Source organism: Homalodisca vitripennis, chromosome 4, assembly GCF_021130785.1.
Source record: "Homalodisca vitripennis isolate AUS2020 chromosome 4, UT_GWSS_2.1, whole genome shotgun sequence".
NCBI classification, from domain to species: Eukaryota; Metazoa; Arthropoda; class Insecta; order Hemiptera; family Cicadellidae; genus Homalodisca; species Homalodisca vitripennis.
In genome coordinates, this window is record NC_060210.1 from 169,693,615 (window position 1) to 169,720,069 (window position 26,455).

Here is a 26,455-nt window from a genome sequence, read left to right on the forward strand (position 1 = left end):
TTTGGATGATCTTTTCAGTATTGGAAATGGATGTGTGAACCATGACTCTAGATGAAGTCACAAATGACACATTGTGTTGTTTCTTATTCACCTTGAGGAATGGTCTGAGAGCCTGGTAGGCTGGACTGCCATTTTGGCTGTGACGATGCAGATGTGAACCAAGACTTTGAATGAAGTCACAGCACATTGTTGTTACTTCTGGACCTAGAGTCATCAATCCCATCTGGATAGTCATCAGAATACTGGCCAACAAGTCCTCTGACTGCTGACAGATCTTCTCAGGGTACATTTCACAAACAAATGTAATCATCTGGAAACAATTACAAATTAGTAAAATATTTCTTACTCTGAAATACCAATACTACTGACATTATGAAACACGTTCTTTTAATCCCTTTAACAAGTTCATAATAACTATTAGTCAATCAATGTTTTACTACAACTTTCAATAGCGACTGACTTCGAAAAAGAAACTTAAGCCAATCATTTAAATATCTGATTAACAAGATAATCAATGTAAAGTAATTTTATTGATTTTAAGTATTGGTGTTTGATAATCTGGCTCCATTTAGTGTATAGAATTTAAAACACATATATAAGGACCAGAATCAAATATGAATCTAGATATCTATAAAGATGAGACTAATCAAGGAGTGGGGGGATACAGATTACTCTTCAGGTAAGAGGGAAGTCCATGAAGTCCTGCATAAATACAATTTATTTGGAAAAGTGTTGAAATTTATGTGCATAATATAGTAATCTGATCCCTTTTGAGTGACACTTTTATGAATGGTTTCTATGTTAATATTTTTTAAATGTAAACAGTTTAATGATATTGTTCACTCTAAACCCTTTAAAATATAAAAACAAGTCTAGTATACTTGGGCGTGGCAGTTGCATGATATATGTCAGGTGTGGTGGTTAAAGAGTTAATGTGAATGTTAAGCATTATTTTTATTAGAATTATAAAATAAAAAAATTAATGTAGGTAAACAGAGATTAGCGCAACTTAGATGTGACTTTGATCCAGCAAGGTGTGGTAGTAAAGGAGAAATAAGGTAGTCAAAATGATGACACCTTGTAAATGTTTTTCACCTTTGTTGGTAGTGACAGACAAGTCCAAGGACTACATAGAGATTCTCCCTATTTTGATCAGGATAGTTCATAATCTTTATTGATCAGGAAATTAATGTTATTGTATGGCAAAGGTTATTTGTACCTAAATACTAGACCTTTTTTTTAGAAAAACACTAAAAATGTTGCTAACAAAGAGTGTATTATGATGTTCTTGTTTAAGGTAAATTATTCTGAAATACCAATTAGAAAGGAATTAGATAAAAGCTGTACTGCTTTGAGATGATCAAAGTGGCTAAAAACATAAGATCAGATGATGGACTCAAAACCTATTATATATATTTATTATATTATTGATGACTAGTCATCTAAGGTGTTTTTATTTGTACAAATTTGGTATTCTTTATTTCCTTTTACTGTACAACTTGATACAGAGTATAATCAACCATAACTAAAAAATGGTTCATTATTTTAACTATTTCGCTAACGCAAAACAATTTTCTGTAAATATAGATTTTATTAAACACCGAAAATATACGGCGGCTGAATTCTACTTTTAGACTGCTACCACTCATTTGTGGTGTTCTTTTCCTGTCATGCAAAATATTAGAAGAAAATAGTTTGTTTTAAAGCCTTGATCACTTCGTTATAGTCTATGGGGATGTGTGCTGTACATGTAAGGTGCTTGGCCTATGGGTCTGACAGTTAATAATGTCATAAAACAGCAGACAAAACTACCATATGTTTTCTATTACAGACCTCAACTAACCTTCAATTGCAGTAACAAGTGTGTTTGTAAATTTGTTAGCTTTATACCTTTGTCTTGGCAATGAAACAACTGAAATAAATCGTTTCTCAATACAAACTGTGAAATCGATCATTTATTAAGTGACAAATAAAAGATTTAGATTGTTCTGATAGCAAAGCAAGTTCAGTTATTAATGACCATGATGATTTACTGTTTGATGGTGAAACAGAGCAAAACACAGACCTAAACCTTTCAGTTTACGTAGATGAAGGTGACATCCAGGTAGTCAGTCTATACATCAAATTGCCTATATTACAAAACGTACAAAAATATATTCACATAGAACTAATTGATGAAGTTAATGTAAGTAGGCCTAATATAATAAATCTTCATTCTAATATACAGAACTCTATGCCATTCATCATTATAATGATAATGTACAAGGTTAGTGGAAAGACATGATTAGCTACACATATTTGAGTTTACTGGTAGGGCTGAATTCAAATTACAAAATAATGATCCAATTAAAGATTTAAGCAGTAATTTTTACAATTTTCTATGACCTTTTCAAATGTATGGGGATCCACTGCGTAGTTAATAATTATTAGCTGATCGACAGTGCATGAATTACTGACGCAACTGCAAATATATAATTAAAATATTACCGTAAATAATATTTTGCTTGCAGTTAGTACTTTTTATGTTCATATTCGCACAGCACTGTTAGACTCTTGCGTTTGTTCGTGGGCGGTAGCTGATTGGTATTACGCACATTACTGATTAAAAAAACCTAATTTCTTTGTAATTGATGTACGAAAACTCGTAGATATGTAACCTAATTAACTAATTATTGTGCTTTTTTAAATAATATTTTTCCTGCAGTTTATATACTTTTTGTTTATGTCTGTGCAATGCCACACGTCTGCTGTGTTTAATCGCGGATAACAGCTGATCGGCATTATGCATATTACCAATAGCAAAAATGTGTTTCATCATATTTTATATTTCAAAACCCCTATTATCGTTTCATACATATTTTGCTTGCAGGTAATATTTTCTATATTTATTTTTGTACATTGGGGCGTGATTACTGCGTATATTAATGAATGACCGCTAATCGGTAGTACACAAATAATCCATTGCTCAAACATGTTTTTGTTGTATTTTGTTAATAACAATCCATGGATAGATAACCTAATTAACAAATTATTGTGCTTGTGTAAATAATACTTCCCTAAAAGTTGAACCCTTCCCACACAGTAGATGGGTGTAACGCCACAACGGTCGACGCCATTCTCCTGTATTGTTTTACCTATTTTGTTACACCTTGTTTATACTTTATAATGTGGACTATCCGCCAGTGTGGACCTCTGGAGTTCCCCTGGAACTCTCTCCGTCTCGTCTACCTCTGGTCTTGTGCGCCTAGTCTAATGATTTCTCTTGTGGTGGTACTCAGAAAAAACAACTTCTCTTTGTGAGTGATTTCTTTGGTACATTCCAAGAAATTCGTTATCCTCAAATTGTCTCCTTTATAATTGTTGGAAGCCGGAGACCTTGACTGGTCCTCAGAACATAAATAATATTTATCGTAATGTAACTGATTGATTTATTTCTCAACACAACATTATTTGGTCCAGATCTTTAGTTGTTTAATTTTATTGCATCCCTCTTACGGCACTGTTTGTCCTATGGGTTGGGTGTCTCTCTTTCTTGAACTTAACAATAAGTGATAAGCTGATATTTTTTTCTTTATTTATTCCAATTATATGCATCTGATTTCTGTGAGATTTGGCTATGAGTTGAAATTATGTGGCTAGTGTGAATTGGGATTACTTTAGCTGTGGTACAGTGGTCTGTGACCAGCTGCAACTGTACTTACAATTTTTGAATGTTTCTCATAAGTAACTGATAGTTAAACATAATATGCATCTGATTTCACAATTTACACAAAAAACCAAGTAGCTAAATTTACCTTAAAATACTGAAGGCACAAAGAGGGAAATTTGAGGAGATCCATGGTCATTAGAGGCATGATGATATTTAGGCCATAGAGACAGACATTGCCTGCTGTGATAGCTGAGCCTTCACTGCCTGGGGGTAAGCCGTCTTCTGCAACGTCAAACAAGAAAATGTCCTGAAATGTGTCTAAACAAGATGTCAATTTAATGTAAATGACTTTCTATCAGGAATTAATTTGCCTAGTTCAGAAATGAAATTAAACAGGGTATTAACTTAATTTGAAATATATAACTGCTTTTTCACATGTTAGATTAAAAAAATAGCTATCGTCTGATTTCTAAACCTTTCACAAACTTTTTCTATGGACTGACATTAAACAATGTCTAAAAATAGGTTCACAAAAGGCTTTTTTCAGAACTGTAAGTTCCCAAAATAGGTTAAAGAATCATTTTGTTATTATGGAGGCTAAACTAATAAAATTAATGACAAATTGAAACAGGTAAATTATTAGACTTATAGGTATATTTTTACATGTGAAATTTAATTTAACCTTAACAGGTCTGTGACACACTTTCAACACACAATTAACTATGGCAACTGGAATAATCTTAAGTAAATTACAAGGGGTAAAAGTATATGCTTTTTGACCATTGTAAGTTTTTTACACCTATATAACAGGGTGGGGCAGAATGGACTCCATAGTTTCAATCAGTCACCGAAGAGCGTGTAGTTAGTGAAGTGGAAGTAGTGGCGTTTGATGGGGGGAAGACACCATTTTAATTGTCACCATGCAGTGGACTGGCGAGCATCGTGGTTTTATCGTAGAAATGTTTTTTTAAAACAGCGATAGTGTGGTGATGACACAGAGGATATTTCGTAGGCGGTTTGGTTTGACTCGTCATGATAGTATTCCTGATGTTAAAATCATAAGGAAATGGATTACATATGTATGGGTGACAGGATCTACATTTCCGAGAAAACCAGGCAGGAGACCAAAAAGTGTGAGGATACCGGAAAACATTGTGGTAGTGAGAGTGTCTATTGAACAATTCCCATCATGCTCTGCGTGGAAATATGCTGCTGCTTTTGGAATATCGATCAGAACAGTAAGGCGAATTTTACACTATGACCTTCACTTACACCGCTATAAGATGATAGTTGTTCAAGAATTCGGCCCAGAAGATTGGGTGAAACGTACAGATGCTTGCAACAATGTTAGCCTCTTTGCAAGACGGCACTATTCTGTGGTCTAGTGATGAAGCCCATTTCTTAACTCTTCGGCTCAGTAAATAAGCAAAACTTTCAGTACTGGGTAGCTGAAAACCCACACAATCTTTATCAAAGACCTCTTCATTCACCCAAGGACCTTGGAAGCCTTTAAGGAAGCAATTGCTGATGTCATCGCTGGAATAACACCAGCTATGCTGAGTAGAGTTTTTGAAAACTTTTTTGAATGACTTAATGTGCACCTAATGAAAATTAAATGGCATTATATCAGAAATATAATTAACTCTAACCCGAAGTGCTCATACACCTGGAAGGCCTAAAAACCTAATTACCTAACCTATATGGTTTGTAAAAAAATAATTACTAAGCTGAAACACATTTTAGTAATACAAAATTGAACAAATCGGATGGCTGCTTACATCTAAAAATAATTATGCATTGTTTGAAAAGTTAATTACCAAGCTTAACCCTTTGAGTGCCACGGGTATTTTCCGAAGGCATAAGCATAAAGTGCCACACTGTTTTTCGCATATTTGTAAGCTTTTGGGAAAAAAGCTGTTGCAAAATAACTACCAAACAGATTTCCATAATTTTGTTGCTGTTTTTTCTTATTGAATGCAGAATATGATACATATCGTTACAAATAAAATGTGATTTATAAAAATTTCAGTATTTATAAAAAAAGTTTTTTACTTTTGTATAAAAAGTTAAGTTGGGCCTAATTTGAATGTATACGGTATTTTTAAGATTTTTGTTATTTATACCATGATAAAGGCCATATAATTCCTAATAATATTTACACTGAAAATTCATGTTTTTCGCTTGGAAACAACTCAAATCACTACATTACTTTTGTAAAGAAATACAGTAAAATACTGCATAAGTTATTTTCTTTTGTATTTACTCAAATGCTTGGTTATCGGTACATAAACAAAAAGAAAGGCCGTTACGCAACACGGTACTCATCCACTACGTCGCATGACTGGAAGACAGAATCATCGCACAGGTACTTCGGTATTATCATAGCCCACTATTTTTGGACGAGTTTTCCTTATCAGAGATCAAAATAAACTTCATTATATGTTCCTTCTTCCATAATGAATAAAGAAATACTCGATGAGTCATAATTCCTATCTCCAAATCGTCTCCAAATAGACACACGAATGACCTGACATTTTCAAATAATGAAACGTTGTTCTTATAGTTTTTTATTTCATTGATTGTCGTAATAACTTGTAAATTCCAAAATAAGTTAAATAAAGTCAGTTGTTTTTAATACTGTAATTTATTTTGTCCCCGATAAGGAAAACTCGTCCAAAAATAGTGGCTTCTTGATACCCAAACAACATAAGTTTCACAGATAAAATAGTAGAAAAACAACGTAAAACTCGTATTTATTGATAGTTTGGAACCTATTAAATACAGCTGTTAGGTTATTTGGCCAAAATAATCTTGTACTATATAAAATATTTTCGAAATACAAAACGTCAAAATTGGCGATGCTGGCACTTTACGCACTGTTCGTACCGTCAAAATTAGCGACGCTGTGGTACTCAAAGGGTTAAACATATTTTATAATACTAAACTGAACAAAACAAAGAAAGGAATTTGAGTATATAGAAATAATGAATATGATAAATTTTTATACCTGGAGGACTAAGATCTATGAAATCTTTTGACAATAGATTTGTTAGAAGTTCCATGAGCATCTGGATATCACTGAAAGAATCTTCCTCTGCAGCTGCCTCCAAACTATGTTTTCCCAAATTGCACTTTGCATATGCCTGGATTGTAGAGAGGCAGCATTCATACATCTGCCTACTCTCTGCCTGTTAGCAAATAATTTAAACTTCATTCAAGATACTTAATAAATATGCTACAATAACTAGTTAAATCAATTTAATTTCTTAATAACCCTGGATTTGGCAACTGGAAAATAGGAAATAACAGGTACTTAATTTCGCTATTTGTGCACATTATCATTTAATACATTGACTGACAATTTGACACTAGTCTTGATTATTCAATATAGCGTGGCAGTGAAGGTGTTAACTATTGTAATTTATCACCCCTAAAATGCCCACATTTCATAGCATTACTCAATTTAGTCCCATTTAAATTTTACCTGCTACGTCAAATACTGGAAAAAATAGCTACTTGTCAGATGATGAAATACATGAAACAAATCCACTCTGATTTTAGATATAAACACAGTACGTGTACAGCCCTGATGAACCTATTTTGTAATCTCATTGATGCTAAACACAGTGGAAAATATAGTACATTTATCAAGTTGGATTATTCACAGGCTTTTGGTGCAAATGCTATTGAGTGGGTGAAATCCTATCATGAAGGAAAAAGCAATGTTACGAAAGTTGAGAAAGAAAACATCTGCCTCTCTAGTTAGGCAAGATGTACTTCTATGGTTTTGGTGCAAATGCTATTGAGTGGGTGAAATCCTATCATGAAGGAAAAAGCAATGTTACGAAAGTTGAGAAAGAAACATCTGCCTCTCTAGTTAGGCAAGATGTACTTCAGGGAAATTGTCTTGGTCCGTACTACTCAATTTGTACATTCTACCTTTCCTATGTGTATTAAACATTGTGTGGCCATCTGTATGCTGACGAGTGCCAGTTGCACTTGTTCTACAATCCTAGCTCAGTTTGGGAGACCATCGCCCATATTAATTTTGATCTGGAAAACATCAGTAAGTGGTCTATAGAAAACGGCTTAAAGCTCACTGTAGGCAAGTGTACGTCTGGCAAGTGTACCTTACAATCTGGTTTAGGCCTTGATAGACAGGGGTGTGGGGATCGTTCTTGATGGTGAATTTTTGGCAGTGTGTGATCAAGTCAAGTGCAACTAGATTAATAGCGACCTTACACTCTCTGATCATGTCATTCATGCTATTTCACATGCTCTTGGTAGACTGAGAGGCCTCAACAGGTTCAGAAGCCTGTTGCCAGAATTCTCTAATACACTTGATTGTCTTTTCAATTATTTACAACTGCAACCCTGGTTACAGTAACAGCACGAGGTGATATGGATCGTATATTTTGAAACTTCAAAACTCTACTATACTTTTTATTTTCAATTTGAGGCGACTCAATCACCTATCCCCCTATCGAGAGGCTATCAAGCTGCTACCAATGGAATACATTTGCTGGCTGCTTACATCCTTCATGATCCACAAGGTCCTATCACAACCAGGTCAGGTGTAATATACCTGAGCGAGCAACTGTTGTCTAGGAGGAGATCTTGAAACGTAACACTCGACATAGCTATCTACTAAATTTTCATAAAGTCAGACTTGAAGTCGGGATGAAGAGCTTTTCATATTTTCACTCTAATAAAATTCTCCCTGCTAGCCCCAAAGCATACAGTTGTAGCTCATTTATTTAGGGAATTTGTAATATTGTTGACAACAATAGTTAAGCTGTTAGTTTATAAGATTTTATATGGTTTTTGTTATACAAATTTTAAATCAGCAAGAAGATTTCTATTTATTTATTTAACCTACTTAATTTACTTAGAATTTTTAATTCATATATTAACTGATATTTAGTATTAAGTAGTAATTTAAGACCACCGATAACTTGAGTTCTGAAAAACAGAAAATTAACTGAGAAGCAGTTTAAATAAAGACATTTATAAACAGGATGTAACAAAAAAGTTAGGCTGTCTTTGCATTTTCAGATTCTATGTGTGATTCTAAGCTAAAAATGAAAAATAATATTTTCCAATTTCCACTTTGTTTAGCAGCTATATGCCATTTAATTTTTTATTAAAATAATTTTTTTGTTACCTTTGGAATTGTTACATTACTACAAAACTTGGTAAACAGGTCCATTTCAAAAGGTATTATATCAGAAAAAGATTTCAAAATAAGTTGGCAGCCATTTAATTTTTGTTTTATGAAATATCTAATAAACCACTGTTTTTATGCAAATTTTATAAGACACATTAAAGTCCTTAACAGAACTTTTCCTTTCCTAAGATACATAATTTATAAATATCGGTTCAGAAATAACTATTTTATGGAAGATTTTGTATTACACATGCAAACTAAATAGCCTATAATTTTCCAGCATTTGAACAGTTGTCATTTAAATCAGCTGTTACTGTATTTAAAATTCATTACTGAATCTGACTACAGAACCTTTAACATGTAATAAATAGTTATTTTCCATAATTCTACCAATTACAAACTGATCTTACAAACGTGATAAATCGGTTGCGTTTACATTTATTAGATAGCCAGTTATTGTACAGCAGTTTAAAACGTTGACTGTGACAGACGATGACGGTGCAATAGTCTCGTGACACTAATAAAAAATAAAAAAATAAAATCACTAAATAAAAATCTTGTTAAAAATGGGTTTTTTAATGCTTAGTAATAACATTTTTCCTACTTTCAAAATGAATCTGCTTGACAAGGGACAAGCATTAGCACAAATCCAATATAATAATAAATTAATAAAAAATGTTTACTGTAAGAAATATTATAACAAATATGAAATAATACATTTTGGCTCACCAGTTACAAGATTCAAGTAGATTTATGTTGCTGTTCATAAGACTGGTATATTGAAATGTATAGGTACTGAACCCCCTGGTTCCTTATAGTTTATACAATGTACATTACACAGAAACTCTAAACTCTGGGTCACTAGAAGGATTCTGACTCTAGAAGCCCCAGCCCCTGGGAGCTTTCAGTGTTTAGGAACTCCCAGCTTCCGGTCTCAGAGCTTTTAGACTCTCAAAGCTACCTTCGAAAACTCTCTTCATCCAAGTTCAGTTTCTAGAACTTTCCGACCTTGAAATTGAAACTAGTAATTGCAAACCTCAAATAATTCCTTAAACTAAAAGGAGAGGTTGAACACAGTAGTTCAACACATCCACCACATCACAATACATTATTTTATAAACAAGCATATATTTTTTTATAAAAATATTCAAATGAATAAAATCTTACTGGTGTTAGATAACAGAGCATCCCACGTGCACACTCGCAGAACAGTTGTAAAATGAGCTCAACAATCTGCTGATAGTTGTGGTAGACGTTCAGTACGGCAGCACACTCATACAACATCGGAGAGAGAAACACAAACAGTGACTGGACTGTAGTCACTTGTGAGCCCTGCACCACTCCTGTACATATCACACAGATCTGTCGAATACAGCTTATTCAGGTATAGTGTAGTACTCTATTATAGTAGAGTCGTTTTCCACAAAAAATAGGCTATAATATGAACTGAAGAAAAATGCATTAAAGATCAAAATATTTGGAATACAAGTTATATTATTGATATTAATAATAAAAACACGTGTTTTGTCTAATTAGAGGAAAAATAGCTAATGAATGAATCAAATTTAATAATTATTAAACAAATGTTAATTAATTCATTAGTTTTTACGTTATTAAGCTTTAAGGATTTCAACCGTCTGCCATCTATCTTGAAACCTGAAATGATAATTTTCTCTTTATTTGAGAATGAATAAACAAAAATTGTTCCAAATTCAAATTTTGTTTCTTTACTAGTTTTTAAAATAAAAAATAAAATCTATAAACACATAAATACAGAGACATATGGTAAACTAAGCATTTCTGACCCATGTTTACATAACATTTTTTGTTTGCCTTGACCTAAAGAACATATCAACAGAGAGTTTGTTAACATTCTCTATAGAAATAGTCTTGTGTGTATGTTTGTATATATATATATATATATATATATATATATATATATATATATATATCTGCTGCCTTAGCATTTTCAGTCGGAGATCACAGTCCTTTTTAGCTTTGAATGTTTTCGCCTTATCTTGATCAGTGCCTATAAGCTAATGGATATTCAGACATTTGAGATATTCTTCCTTAATATTAAGTGTTCCTTTGTCTAAAAATTTCTTTTGTTTTGATTTCATCCTCACCATGGAGCAAGCAGCATCCATGGCCATTGTCAGTGTTGCTAAGAAGGTATTATATGCATCACCAACATTTTGGGATTCAATTCGTTCCAATCTTCATTTTCAAGTAGTTTTCAAGCCTTTAATGTATTAATGTTTTCTTTCTTGAATTGTTGTTGAATAGAACTTGTAGTGTTGAATAGAAAATGTCATGCATTTTAAACTGTGCTGTGATCAATTGGGCTGTACGACCTGATATGCCTGCTTCAATTACTGATGTTTTTAATCTGTCTTTTTTTAAATTTGTGCATACACAGTCAATGGAAGTACTGGACTGGGGAGTTATCCTTGTGGGAGGAAGAGTCAGTCTGGACAGGTTGTGTCTCCTTAATGTTTTATTTAGAATACGGTTGTCCTGGTCATGATGTTTTAACCCTTAGCGAGCCACAAATAAATAACCAAAACTTCTCCTAAGAGCCATACACCTTAAAAATAAAAAAAATCCCACATACCAAAACCAATTTTTTTTTTATAATTCTTATAACATAAGAGGTAAGAAAAACAACAAAATATTTTTTTCACTCTTTATTGCACTCTTTATAGCAAAAAAATGGTTAAAACCATAATTTCACTGAAAAAATTTAAATTTTACATTCTATGTGTTCATATATAATATTAACAATAGTTGAACACAATTATTGTAATATTATACAAAAACCAAGCAAATAGTAATTTTTATTTAGAGAAAATATAAAGAATATAGTAAAAATGTATATATATACAAATTAAATAAAAGCAATAAAACTACAAAAATTTCAATTTTTCAAGTATAAAATAAAGAACACACTACATTTTACAATATTATAACATGTGAAAACTTAAAAATGATACTTATTGAAAATGAGCTACATATATGTGATCCTTAGGTGTAGGTTTGTTGTGTGTGGTACAGCTCAAAATACACGTCAGAATGCAAGGCAGGCTTCGATGCGCACGTCTTGCGCACAATAAAACCCTACATCACGATAATAATACATTAACTACACTGTACATTGAGTAAAAATATTGATTAACATCAAAATTGAAAAGATAAATACGTGGATCGAAAATGGAAAGGCGAATAAACATCTACCTCACGGAAGGCTACAGGCAGACTGAGCGCGCGTAAGTAGACGTCGTTGGCTCTGCGGGAGATTATGAACATCCGGCCGCCCCACTATTTTGTCGCTAGCACAAGAGCCGTGACCTTAAAAATAGACACAAAACGGTTGTCCCTTGTTTAAATAAACCTTGTTTAACAGTTTTTACTAATTTTGTAACCCAGAAATGCTGTTAAATAATGTATATAAAAAAAATTGATTTTGCGTCAGTGGACGTCGTTGGCTTTTAGCGCTAGTTTAGGCATGACGTCTAGTAAAGTCATTGGCTCGGAAAGGGTTAAAAATATCCACATTTACATCACCCATCATAATTAGGGGATGATTTTATGCTCTTGTATCTTCCAGTTCATTGGATATTATATCCAGAGCATCAATAAGATTTCCACTAGGTGGTCTGTAGATGCCTACAACATAAAGGTGTTCTTTACTGTGAGAAATTTTTACCATCACCATTTCTCAGGTTAGTTCCATGCAGTGGTGTAAATGTCTATTTTCTCTCCATATTCTTCTGTCACATAAATGGCCACTCCTCCTTTTCCATAGAGACATATACCGTCTGGCTAAAATCAGTCTTAAGTACATATCCTGGGATTCTTGTGTTCAGTAGTAACTCATGCTCTAGACCATGTTCCATCAGTATGACTATGTTTGGCTGTATGTCCTCAAGAAGATGGATGATGCGGTTTTTCTTGTTTTGCATCTCCTGGACATTATGGTTTACATTGTTAAGTTTTTACCCCAATTTATTGCTGTGCATTGGAATAGCATTGATTTGTAGCACTTCTTTGTATACTGGGTTTGCTCTAAAAAATTACTGCTTGGAGCTTTGTATACTGGGTTTGCTCTAAAAAATTACTGCTTGGAGGGGTTGGGTTAGAAATTTCTATGTCAGCCCTGATTTCAGCCGTATTTAGTGGTAAGTTCAATTTTGGAATTTCTTGTTGTACATTTACCAGTGAGCTGGAAGCAGCTGTTTTTTTTTTTTTCAATGTTGTTAGTATGTTTGTAGAAGAATTCTTCAATAGTCTCCCCTTCTTCTAGTCTGTAAGCAGTGATGGGTGGACATTAATTGAAGACTGCCTTTGCAGTTGCAGTTTCCCTCTGAGAAGCCCCGTTTTTGGCTGTTGGTGTTTTACGTGGGGGCTTACAAGTCTCTCCTTGAGTTTTTTTTTTACCGACTCTTTGGCATTGTAGGACTGGCTATGAAGTGAAAGTAAATTTGTGTCATAATTTTCTTTATTTGCATCTGGTTTCCTGATGTATTCTAAATGTGGATCATTTTGTTTCAATTTAGCTGCTTGAAGAGAGACACTAAACATGATCTTTTCATAATGCTTCTCCTCTTCCTAGGGGATGGGCTAGTCTGTGGTCAATTTGGGAAAGGGTTTGTATTCCTGGCTCAAATCAATTGCCAGAATTTGGAGCGTCCCTTCCATTTGGTTAAGTGTAGATTTGATTTCTTTAAGCTCTATCAATAGAGGTGCTAAACTTGCTACATTGCTTGTACTGTCAGTCAATACGGGGGTGGTTTGTGTATTGGAGTCCTGGTAAGTTTTATTTACCATTTCCTGTTCCTTGGTCTTCTTCTTGAGCGTAAGAATGGGTTTTTCTTGTTCAGCTATTGTTTTAAATGTGTATCAATGAACTGGCCTAGTTTAAGGTCATGTTCTTATAGTTTGCGTTTCTTGCCGGAGTTTCTTCTCTCTGTCAAGCTGACCTTGTAGTTCAGCACTCTGTTGTTTTCAATCCTATCAATGTCCTTTTTGCACTTGTTTCCACTTCCAACTTCCCTTCCATTATTGTTAGCCTGGTTTCTAGCTTAAATTTTTCTTCTTTCAGTTCGTTGTTCTCCTCTAGTAAGGCAGATCCTATTTTGGCAGCCATTTGTAATTTATGCTCTTTGTTACTTGAATCTTCTATTAGGTTGCTTTCAATAAGACTGCTTTCTAGTTCTTTAATAGGACTATTGAGTGTGTTGGCTTTCAAATTTTATCCCAGCTTGATGGTTGGATGGACTGGGACAGAGGTAGTCTAAATAAAATGTTTTGCATTGCCAGCTTATAATTACATCTGGAGCCCATTAAAAAAAAGTTTTTTCTTGAATATTCTCTCAGCCAACATGGTACCATTTTTTGCATGGTCCAGTACATTTTATTCCAGAGGATTTTACTCCAACTTCATATATGCCACAGGGATATTTTGAAGGCATTTTAGAAGTCAGTAGTCAAGAAGTTTAATATTTAAGAGAAGCAGTTTGTTAAACGAGGTTTGTCTATTGTCAAAATAGAGTTATTGTAATAAGAATGATGTTTTTATAATTTGGTTTGGCAGACTCTAAGTTGTAAAATGAGGGGGTGGAAGTTGTCAAATGTGAAAACACTGTTTTTTATAACTTGGTTTGGAAGACTCCAAGTTGTCAAAATTGTAAAAGGGGTTTGATTAAGTGACAATCAAATGCCTTCTCCGATAAAACAAGCAGTACCAACAATGAGAGGTGTGGTAATGCTGATTCTGAATGTCTCAGGTCTGTGTGAATTTATTTTTTGTTAATATGGCAGAAACAACACTACAAAAAATCCCAGCGGATGAGAAGAAGGAATTGGAATCTGTGGAACCACATGAAACAGCATTAATGGAAACAATGACCAAAACGAGCATCGAAGAGGTTAAAGATACAATTAAAAACCTCAAATTCAAAAATTCAGCCGGTATTGATGAAATTTCTTCCAAAGTATTAAAATTTTGTGCTGACGAACTAGCCCCCCCATTGGTTGCCATATTCAACAAATCTTTTAAAGAGGGTCAATTCCCCTCAAAATTAAAAATTTCGAAAGTATTCCCTAAATTTAAAAGTGGGTGCAAACATGATGCAAACAACTACAGACCAATTTCACTGATTTCAACATTTTCAAAATTATGTGAAAGAATTGTTCTTCAAAGACTCCTGGACCATTGCGCTCAGCACAATCTCTTAAATGAAAACCAACATGGATTTACAAAAGGGAAGTCAACTACAACGGCATTGATCAAACTAATTGAATCAGTGACAGACAGCATTGAAGAGGGAAAATTGACCACAGCTTTGTTTCTTGATTTAAGTAAGGCGTTTGATTGCCTCAGCCACGACATCATTCTGAAGAAATTGGAATTGCTTGGAATCAAAGGGACAGCAAATAATTGGTTTGAGAGCTACTTAAAGGGTCGTACCCAACTAGTAGAGCTCTACCACTCATCAAATGGTATCACAAAGGCAGTCAGATCAAAAGTCCTTCCAGTGCTGAGAGGTGTGCCACAAGGTTCCGTATTAGGACCAGTGATTTTCATTCTCTTTACCAATGATCTACCCCAACACCTAGGAAACTACTGCACACCTCTAATGTATGCGGACGACACTACCTTATTTCTGACCCAACGTTCAGCAGATGGCCTTGCGGTCTCATCTTATACAGCTCTCAACATGGCCATCCAATATTGCTATGGAAATGACCTTGTAGTAAATCCATCAAAGACTAACCAGATCGCTTTTGGAAGGAGAGCATCAGAAGTCCCAACCATTCCAGATGTCAGTATTGAAGATCATTTAAAATTCCTTGGAGTAACAGTGGATACCGAACTAAATTGGATTAATCACGTCGACAATCTTAGTAAAAAAACTCAACACTGGTCACTTTGTCATCAAGCAAATTCTTTCTCTCAGTAGCCTTGAAACAGCAAAAATAACTTACTTTTCCCTTTTTGAGTCTCACCTGCGCTATGGTCTTGCTGCCTGGGGTGGAACTACTGCTTCAAATCTCCAACGGATACTTATCATACAAAAGAAATGTATTAGAACACTGGCGGGACTACAACCTCTGGAGAGCTGTAGAGAGGCATTCAAGTCTCTGAGGATTCTCACTGTTATTTCGCTTTACATTCAAGAAGTAATAATGTACGCTGATGGGGAGAATCTTCCAAGGACCAATGATGTACACCACTACAACACCAGAAATGTACACCTCTACAACCTTCCTGTACATCGTCTGAGGCTTTATGAGCGAAAACCATCATATATGGGAATGAAGCTACACAATCTCCTACCACCTCACCTGCTGTCCAAAAGAGGAAAGGAACTCAAGATAGCACTACATCAATGGCTTCTAGACCGGCCATTCTACACGCTGGAAGAGTATCTTCAAAAAACCTTTTCCTGATGTTAATTTATTTAATGACACTGTTTATAATCTCAAAGATTGTAAATAAAGATATTCTCATTCTCTCATTCTCTCATTCTCATTCTCATTCAGTGGTGGCAGATGGAGTGTGCTGGGCTGTCAATGTCAGCAGTTGTTGCTTATGTGAGGATATACATCCGACCAGTACACATAGTTATGCCGATTAACACGTCCATTTAGTTTAAAACATGCCTCATCAAAACACAAAATGGATGGTATGGCTTACATTTTAATTGCTTTAACATTCTTTGCACACTTCATCTTGATATTTCTAGTTCAACAGATGCCTTACAAAAGCTTGAGTAACTGTCTGCAGGAGTTTTTCGTTGCAAATTGATCATGAACGACCACACTTCAGGGCATTTAGAACATTTCCTGTGTTTAAAAATGTTTTATTTAACTTCCGCATATACTGTCAAGTGGTTATTGTGACACCTGGATATTTACCACTAAATTCTTCAATTATTTAGCAGTATTTTTATTATGCTTCAACCACAACTGAAGGATGTCAAATCGTTAGGTTGTGAACATTTTAAAAACACACACAAACGAATAACAGATGCAAAGAGCGTCACTTTACACTAGCCACTGGAACAGACAAGAATGAACTTACTTCGTGTTGCTGCCAACTTAACATTTTTACCAACCTATTGAAACAAAATATGTATATACATACTATATGCTGTATGTGCATATAATGTATACAGCATATATATGTATATATATTTAAAATAATTGAATCATAAAAAGTAAGGGCTCTGTGGTGTAGTGGTAGCCCACTCACCCGGCAAGTGAGATCCGGATTTGAGCCCTGACAGAGCAAGTATTATTTAAGATTCAATTTTTATTGAAAAATTTAAATAGGCTATTGCCATTAAATTTATACAAATTTAATAAATAAATAAATATATATATATATATATATAGGTTTTATTGTCACTATGTAATATACATTGCAATAGGCATCATCAATATTTCCATCTAAGCGATAACAATAACAATAGTATAAAAATAATATATTGATAAAACAAAGTTCAGGTTCAGGTCTAAGACAATAACTATGATAGTGATTCACGTACATGGTTTGTGACTTATTCAACCAATTAACCACTACAGTAAATATATATCTCTCACTTTTAAAATCACATTGTTGGCTAGGAGATTGTTACAATTTAGATAAGTAATTTAAGATTTCTGGAGAGCACAATATTGTCAATGATTTTAGAAATTTTGTGACAGTGGTATGCTACAGCAGTTGCGTCTTCATCCCTGTTGCGTTGTTTATATTTAGGGTTATATTATTTAGCCATTTTATATTTCTGGGAATATGCATTGTCCAAGTGAAAGATTTGTTTTGTGTAATATAGGGTTTAAAAAGTAAAATAAAGTAGTCTTATTTTACCAGGCGAAGTTAGGGCTAAGAAGCCTTCTCTAACACAACCTGGGGACCAACGGTTTAAAGGTGACTTCCGAACCACCACAATGGCTGGGCAGGCGAGCTGCTTGCAAGGACAGGATCGCTCAGCGGTCACCCATCCAAGCAGCAGCCACGCTTGACGTTGATCCGATTATCTTGTGATAACCGTTGTACCCGCTACGCAAGTTCAGTTTGGTTCAGTTGATATGTCAAATTCAGTGAGTGGATTTCTCATGGGCTGGATAATTAGGTTTAGATGTAATTTTTACCAATATTAAATCCAGTTCAAAATAAACAAGACAAATTATTAGAACGAAATATAACAAAATTACTATTATACACTGTCTACAAAACACAATATGTAACAAACATTATTTCTTTCTACTTACCAATAAAGCATTCAAAAATATCTATAACTTCATTTCTGGTTTTGTCATCTTGAAAAATTTGGTTGAAGTTTTCTTGGCAAACAATATTTTTGAATCGTTCTTGTAGAGGTTTCAAAATCTGAAAAATAATATCACACTTCTGATCAAATTAGAAGATATTGTAATGAATACATGCCAAGTTAATTGTAACAAAATCCAAAAATTCAACTAAAGGAGTACTTATGAATGTACTGGATGTCCAAGAAAGATATATCAATGGAATTATAACCAAATGATAACAAGAGTTTGACAATACTGAATTATTGCCAATCAGCATTTTTATTTTCTCAAGAGTATATTTAATATAGTTCATTCCAAGTTAGTGTTGCTTCTTTGTTTATACTAATTTTTTCCCAGCTTATTCTTAGTGCATTAAATTTCCAGTTTTCCCTTCAGGTAACCACCTTGCTTGTATACAAAGAGATAAAATATTGCAGAACTTAACAAGTACCTGTAGCCAATACTCATCCCGTTTCTGGCTGTCTTCCAAGGCTGCACCAGCCAGGATGAAAGCCTTCATGAGACCTCGTTTGGCAGCCTGCGGCAGCACTCCTCGCTCCAGCTTGTTTTGTAGGTTCACTATCTGCCAGAACCCCTGACACTTCAGGACTACTGCGCCTCTAAACAAACCTCTCATTTTACAAACTTAACTCTACATTAAATTGCTGTGATTTTGCATTACGATCTTAGGAATTTAGGTAAAATTAAAACTGAATTATTCAACTAATAAATACAAAAGTTGATGAGAGTTTTAGAGCCAGATTGGATAACAAGCAGTCTTTGCTTTGTTCAGGATAAAAAATTACTTGTTTTATTACACTTAGAAAAGTATCGGTTTACGAGAATTTACAATAAAAAAACCTGTTAATGGTGAAAAAATTATTTTCCAAAAGTATAATTTATTTTGTAGTAAGGGATGGGTTGATTCCAATACTCGATTTTGAGTGGTATAGAAGATTCTCAATATTACGGCTCTTTCCAATACATTTCAGTTGCATTATTTTCAAAGTGTTTTACTACAAAATAATAAATAATGATGCAAAATCAACAGAAATGCTTAAAATATACACTTTAAAAGTCATAAATTCACAATATCACGACTAGTGACATCACTTACTTGTCCCGAACCTCCACAAGAGAAGTGAGAAGATTGACACTTTCCTTGACTAAAACCGGTTCACTGTTACGTAAGCAAAGATTTGACTCGATTTTATTGAGTAGATAGTTCATTGTCCACATAGCTCCATCTGTGTGTTGCCCAAATGCTGACACCAAAGGCATACTAATCTGAGAACAATATAACAATTGTTCAAAAACAGTTATAACTTTGAAAACAAAAACATTAAATAACATAACCATATTAATGGATATTGTGTATTTTTGGAAATATAGCAAAGCAATACTCAATAATGTGCAACTAAATTAAGCATAGTACAGTAGTGCACTAAAATAAACAACTATGTTTATGAAACAAAACATGAAATTGTAGATAATCAATGTTGGAGATAAATGTAAAGATTAAGTGCTTGGTAATTCTATATTTAAAATTGAATTTTTAAATTAAAAGAAAAGTGACAAGACCACAGGATACTACGGGTTATTGTGAACAATACTCTAGAAATCATATGAGGATCTGATTGTGACAAATTAAATATTGCAATAAATGTTGTTAAATGTATACTGAATTATGGTGGGTTTTTAACAATAACTATGAAGTTATTGTCAAATAGAAATTTTTTATACCTTAAAATACCACTCAGCTGGACCCTTTGCTTTGTATCTAGGTTTCAATTTATTGTTCATTGTAACAAACAATTCCCCAATAATAATAGGAATTTGAATAAAACCTTAGTGCCTAGTGCTGACCTCTGAGTAGTAGGTTTCTGTGGGAAGGAGGTATGAGAGAGCCCATTGCCTCAAAAACCAGAGAGTTGTGCTGCTCACTTGAGGACTGAGCAGATGAAACACTTTAGCCTCTACTACCTTGGACTCAACCTCACAAAACCTTAACACTGCTGCCACCAGCCTGAAACAGTACACATACAATATTAACTAGGAGTTGTGCTGCTCACTTGAGGGCTGAGCAGATGAAACACTTTAGCCTCTACTACCTTGGACTCAACCTCACAAAACCTTAACACTGCTGCCACCAGCCTGAAACAGTACACATACAATATTAACTAGGAGTTGTGCTGCTCACTTGAGGGCTGAGCAGATGAAACACTTTAGCCTCTACTACCTTGGACTCAACCTCACAAAACCTTAACACTGCTGCCACCAGCCTGAAACAGTACATATACAATATTAACTAGGAGTTGTGCTGCTCACTTGAGGGCTGAGCAGATCAAACACTTTAGCCTCTACTACCTTGCACTCAACCTCACAAAACCTTAACACCGCTGCCACCAGCCTGAAACAGTACACATACAATACTAACTAGGAGTTGTGCTGCTCACTTGAAGGCTGAGCAGATGAAACACTTTAACCTCTACTACCTTGGACTCAACCTCACAAAACCTTAACACCGCTGCCACCAGCCTGAAACAGTACACATACAATATTAACTAAGAGTTGTGCTGCTCAGTTGGGAGGTTGAGCAGACAAACCAGCTTAGAATCCACCACCGTTTCAAGAGATTTTTGGGAAGAATGTTATATATTAATATGTAGCGTTGTAATTATGTTTATACAAATTATTTTGTATAACGTCTGCAGTGGTGCGATATTGAAAACATAAATAAACAGCAGCTTAGGTAGTGGGAGCAAAAAATGAAATAGGTCCTAATGAACACAGAAACAAAACCTGGCATAATGGAATTTATCACACTGGATGGTTGTAAAATATACCTTATAGTAACATTGAAATTATCTGATGTTATTATAAATCAAGCTTAGCTGACATTCAAATGTAATAATTATTAGACAATTCTAATAAACTGGCAGTGTTTGTTGACATGACGTATTGTTGCTCTGACACAGATATTTTGAAATCTGATAAAAATGCAGACATATAACTACACAAAAATAATATAGATTTTGAATGGACAAATGTACAAAATATTATACAAAGGTGAAATGGAGGATAAAACCAGAAAAGAAACTTGTAAAAGAACAAAATGGTTCAAGATGTTAGAAATAGTTATGAAGCATTGGATGCCAAGGAGCAAAGTTCAAAAGATAATAATACACAAGGTAGCAATGTTAGAGTAAGAAATAAATTGAAGCATAAAAATAAAACTGAACTAATCCAATCAAATGCATCGTGTAAGGAGTTAAATATGCAGTAAATCAATTGATGTTGAATTTTATGCTGAAGTCATTGCAGAGGAATTTCTGAATTAATGGTACTTGTAGTAAAGGCAAGATTAGATTAAGGGACTTGGTAAAGCCAGGGGCTACAAATGAATGAGTGTATGATGAGGCCAGCCGATCCTGGTGATCATCATTGCAAGTACTAACAATATTCTTAAAAATCAACCCTGATTCTAATTTAGATGAAGACTTAACAACACCTAAGTATAGACAAAAATAACAGCAGTTCCCTACCGTTATGATTTGAACCCAATTGATGCAATTAATATGGAAATAGTTACACTAAATAATTACATGAAAGAGATTGCAAAAATAATTGATAAAGCTAGCATCATAGATTTGGCAGATCTTAAAAACATACATTCTCTCGTCAGGGCGTACACTTTAATTATCGAGGTAAAGGAAGTCATCCTACTCATGTTCATCCTGCTTTTCAATTATCATGAATTGAATCACTCCACAAACTTTTTCAGAATGATAAACAAGAAGCTCTTAAAAATAAAAACACATTTGTGGTACTTCCTTGACTTGTAATGTTCATAATCACCTAAAAAAAGGCAATATGGTAATTACCATAATCCACAATTAACCTGATGCTGATGGTACGTATATATATCTGTATGTAACATTTTTTTGGGTTAATTAAAGGCACAGCCTGAATTAGTCTCTTCTAAACTCATGTATATTAAGAATTTGAAGTTGATGACTTCAGCGTGTAGTATCGTACATAACAGTTTACCTGACAACGTGGTCCGCAGCTTGGTCTGCACCAGGGATGTCTGCTAGATTACGGCTAGGGGAGGCTAGTAAAGCTAGAGTAGTGTTGATGTCAACTTTGTTGCTGTTTGACTGATGAATGCTGTAATGCATTATCTCACTTGGGATCAGTGCTGTCTCTCCCTCACTATCCATGCAGATTACATGCCCTGTAACAATCAAACTCAGCCAATTTTCCTTACTTGTTGACTCAAAAAGTATCAAAAATGTAATTAAAAATTAACACACCTAATATAGTTGTATTTTATTTTATTGTTTTTACTAATTGATATAGTATACAATATGCTGGAGAAAATATAATGTGTTATAAATAGGAAATGTGTCAAATTAAGAAATGTTTCTCTTGAGAAAATTAGATTTTAGTACCTCAACATTAATGAACAGTTAAATATTATATAATTATCTTTTAACAGTAATGATTATGATATACATTTTATATATATTTTCTTTGTGGAAAATATAAGTTAAATAGGAAATACAAAACATTAGTTTAACATACTAGTTATACAGTAATTGTATATTTAGCAATTTAGCCTGAGATTTGTGGCCAGCAGCTCAACTGTGTCTCTTTTTAAGGAGTGAAAATTCAGCCAAGTTCTTGAGTATTCATTTTGATTGTGGGAAACACATATTTACTATCTTTGTAAAAACTTTATTAATTTTTATATTTATTAACCCTTTGCGCTCGAAAGGCTAGCAGCACTGGCCACACCAAGGTTGCAGACAACTTACGTTAGTTTTGTCGTAGTTTGTCCTCGCAATTCGTCTGGCCAGTACAGATCACTATTCATTATAAAACAAAGAGAATATTAGAAAATAATTCCTATGTTTAGTGGCCAGCGATGCTGGCCTTATGAGCTATTGACGTATTAATCCTGAGCAGTACAGCTGGACATGCAAGCTGAAATAACATTATGGCAAATATTAATCCGCGCTTCCGACAAAATGGCAGCGGCCAGTAGAGCTTGCTATACGAGCTCTAAGGACAAATTATAAATACTGCTTTCAAGTGCATAGTGTTAAAACTTTTGTCTTCTTTTGCTGATCAGCATATTTTAAGGTAGCTAATTTGATTTACAAATTTCTGGAGTTATTATTATACTGTATACTTTCCAACAAGTTTTCCTTTACAGAAGAGAGCCTTCAGGATGGTTTCAGTCCCATTAACATAATTGTAGGGAGTGATTTTGTCTTAGAATTTCCTCACATTTACAAACTTTCTAAAATTACTTATGATTAAAGAGGGCAAAATGCCAGGTTTTAACCTAAAGTTTTGATGGAATAGGAAGAGCAGGCTTTACCTTTACCATATTGGAAGTTATTCTTTTTTCTTCTTCAACACATAAGAGACATTATAATAAAAACAAATAAATTGGATATTTTGTGTCCACTGGGCACTTTGATCGCCACAGGGATTTTGTTTTGTTTTGTTAACCCTTTCCCCTCATATGTCGGACGTTGTCCGACATTGCTATTTTGCCGTTCAACTCTTATGTCGGACGCCATCCGACATTGCAATGACGTCAGCTTTACTTTATTTTTAGCCGGCCTACGATGTTTCCGATTGGTGCTGCGATCGCACGGCATTCTCAGGAACTAATAAATGACAGCTGAACTACGATTGGTTGGCTGCTGATTTATTTTGCTTTGTCATTGTAGTCACGTTTCCTAACCAATTTTCAGACGCGTTCGCATTAGTTACTCGATATGTCGTTACCAAGTACATCTTTTCTTTCTGATTCAGAAGTTATTGCTGAATTACAGAATGACAATGATTCAAGTTCTGACGAAGATATGCAAAGTGATTGTGATGAAGTTCTTCCAACACTGGAAAACATAACTGATAGTGACAGTGACAATAGCCTAGACCTAGGTCCAACAGCAAATAGTGGTGGTGGTGATGATGGATTGGACAACAGTTGGTCTGTTTATCAAGGACCTGATTTTCCTAATTTTCCTTACACTTTGTTAGGTGGATATAAGGAGCCAAATGTAAATAAACCTGTGAGTATTTCAGACTTTTTTTCACTTGATGTTTACTATCAAACTTTTGAATGACATTATTGCTGAAACAAATCGTTACGCACAAGTGAAAATAAACAAGCTGAGACCCCTAAAAGCTAGATCTATCTGGAACACTTGGAAAAATGTTTCTCTGGAAGAAATAAAGGCTTTTTTTTAGGAGTCACCCTAAATATGGCACTGAATCCAAAGCCATCAATCCAAGACTATTTTTCTTCTGAGTGGGTATTTTACCAGCCGTTTTTTGTGAATGTTTTCTCAAGGGAAAGGTTTTTACAAATATTTTGGTGCTTTCATGTATATCCTCCAAATCCTGATATGAACAATAGAACCAGGGCTGATAAAGTAAAGAATGTTGTAACCTATTTACAAGCTCGCTTCAGAGAATATTTTGTTCCACTTTATGAATGTAGTGTAGATGAAAGCACCGTGGCTTTCAAGGGTAGAATGGAATTCAAATGTTACAATCCACAAAAACCAACCAAATGGGGTTTGAAAGTTTTTGTACTCAGTGATTCAAGATCGGGATATGTTCATAGTTTTGAACCTTATTACGGTTCATTTACAACTGAATCATTAGTTCACCCAGATCTACCATTCACTTCCAGAATTGTATTGCATTTGGCAGAAAAATTAGTATCGGATGACAATGCAGGATCTGGTTTTCATATATTTACAGATCGATACTACACAAGCTTACAACTTTTGGAGGAATTAAAAAAAATGAATATTCATTTAACTGGAACAGTGATGATTAATCGAAAGGGCTTGCCCAACAGCATAAAAAAAGGCAAACTTAAATTGAAAAAATATGAAACTAAGACCTATCGTCATACAAACAACACTTTAGTTTTAGCTTGGCAGGATAAGCGTGATGTAGTAATGTTGAGTAATTTCTACAACAATGATACTGAAACCATCTCAAGAAGAGGCAAGGATCATCAAATAAACATAAAAAAGCCAACAGTTATCTGTCAGTATAACAAATATATGGGTGACGTGGACCAAGCAGACCACTATATTGCTTCCTACAAATTTTCCCGTAAATCTCTGAAGTGGTGGAGAAAGCTATTTTTCTGGATGTTGGAAGTGGCAGTAGTAAATAGCTTTCTCTTGTTCAACATGAATAACAAAACCATGGAGAAAAAACAATTCAATACAGGAATTTCAGAGAAATCCTCATCACTGAACTTGTAGGCCATGTCCGTAACCCTATGAGTTTGAAGCGGGTCGTCCTTCATCAATAGAAAAAGAAGAAAGGCTAAACAAACACCCTCACTTTCTTGCAGGTCATCCACCAAAAAAAACTAAAGACTGTGATGTTTGTAGCAATAGAAAGGTGCCAGGAGGAAGAAAGGAAACACTTTACTATTGTAAAACCTGTTCAAAAAATCCTGGTCTTCATCCTGCAGAGTGTTTTGATACCATACCCTGCTAAAATATAAAACTTATTAGTGTAAGTATCAAATTTTATATCTCTATAATATAAATTAGAAATAAAATTAAATTGTTATACAATATAATAATGTATATACTTTATTGACTTCCAGTTTGCTAAAAATGGGTTTTTACTGAAAATATGCCAAAATAAATACGAGCTGAGGGGGCAGACTAGTGACAAAGATTCGAGTGGAAAGGGTTAAAACATAAATAGTTACACTTCCTGCTTCATGTTCAAAATTATCCATACTTTCTTAAATTAATATAAAAAATAAGAAAGTAAAAACATTTTACTTTGCAGACACGTTTTTGGCATTAAGCCATCCTCAGTATAACATAATAATATAATAATACTTTATTTTCATTCTAATAAAGTTACCATATAGTTCATATGCTTTTGTTACCAGAAACAAAACATATATTTATTAATTATTCTGTAAATGTAAGTTTTCTATGTATATATATATATATATATATATATATATATATATATATGTTTTAATATTATCGTACTTACAGACTACATTACAAATATAATAATTATATCATGTTTAAATGTAAGATGATGGATTGTCTGGAAAAGCATTCTTTAGTTCTAAGGAGGCCCTGCAGGAGCTTATGCGGGTGAGGACAATATATTTCTTTAGATTGTATATAGTTTCTAGTTAGTATATCATATATTATGGTATACAAGTCTATATACAACAGTATAAGAATTATAAAGTTTTACCTTAATGTTAAATATTTTCACAAATGTTATGAAGAGCACAA

The 26,455-nt window shown here is 34.0% G+C and overlaps 1 protein-coding gene across 1 annotated transcript in view; it reads right to left on the reverse strand.

The window, feature by feature from the left end:
- The window catches only part of LOC124361289 (exportin-4-like), a 72,258-nt gene that overhangs the window by 12,939 nt on the left and 32,864 nt on the right, over positions 1-26,455 (reverse strand). The window contains 9 exon segments of the mRNA XM_046815335.1: positions 92-310; positions 3,795-3,931; positions 6,657-6,837; positions 9,984-10,159; positions 18,096-18,213; positions 18,586-18,754; positions 19,252-19,421; positions 20,001-20,160; positions 22,185-22,371. Of these exon segments, the coding sequence (XP_046671291.1) occupies positions 92-310; positions 3,795-3,931; positions 6,657-6,837; positions 9,984-10,159; positions 18,096-18,213; positions 18,586-18,754; positions 19,252-19,421; positions 20,001-20,160; positions 22,185-22,371 (1,517 nt within the window).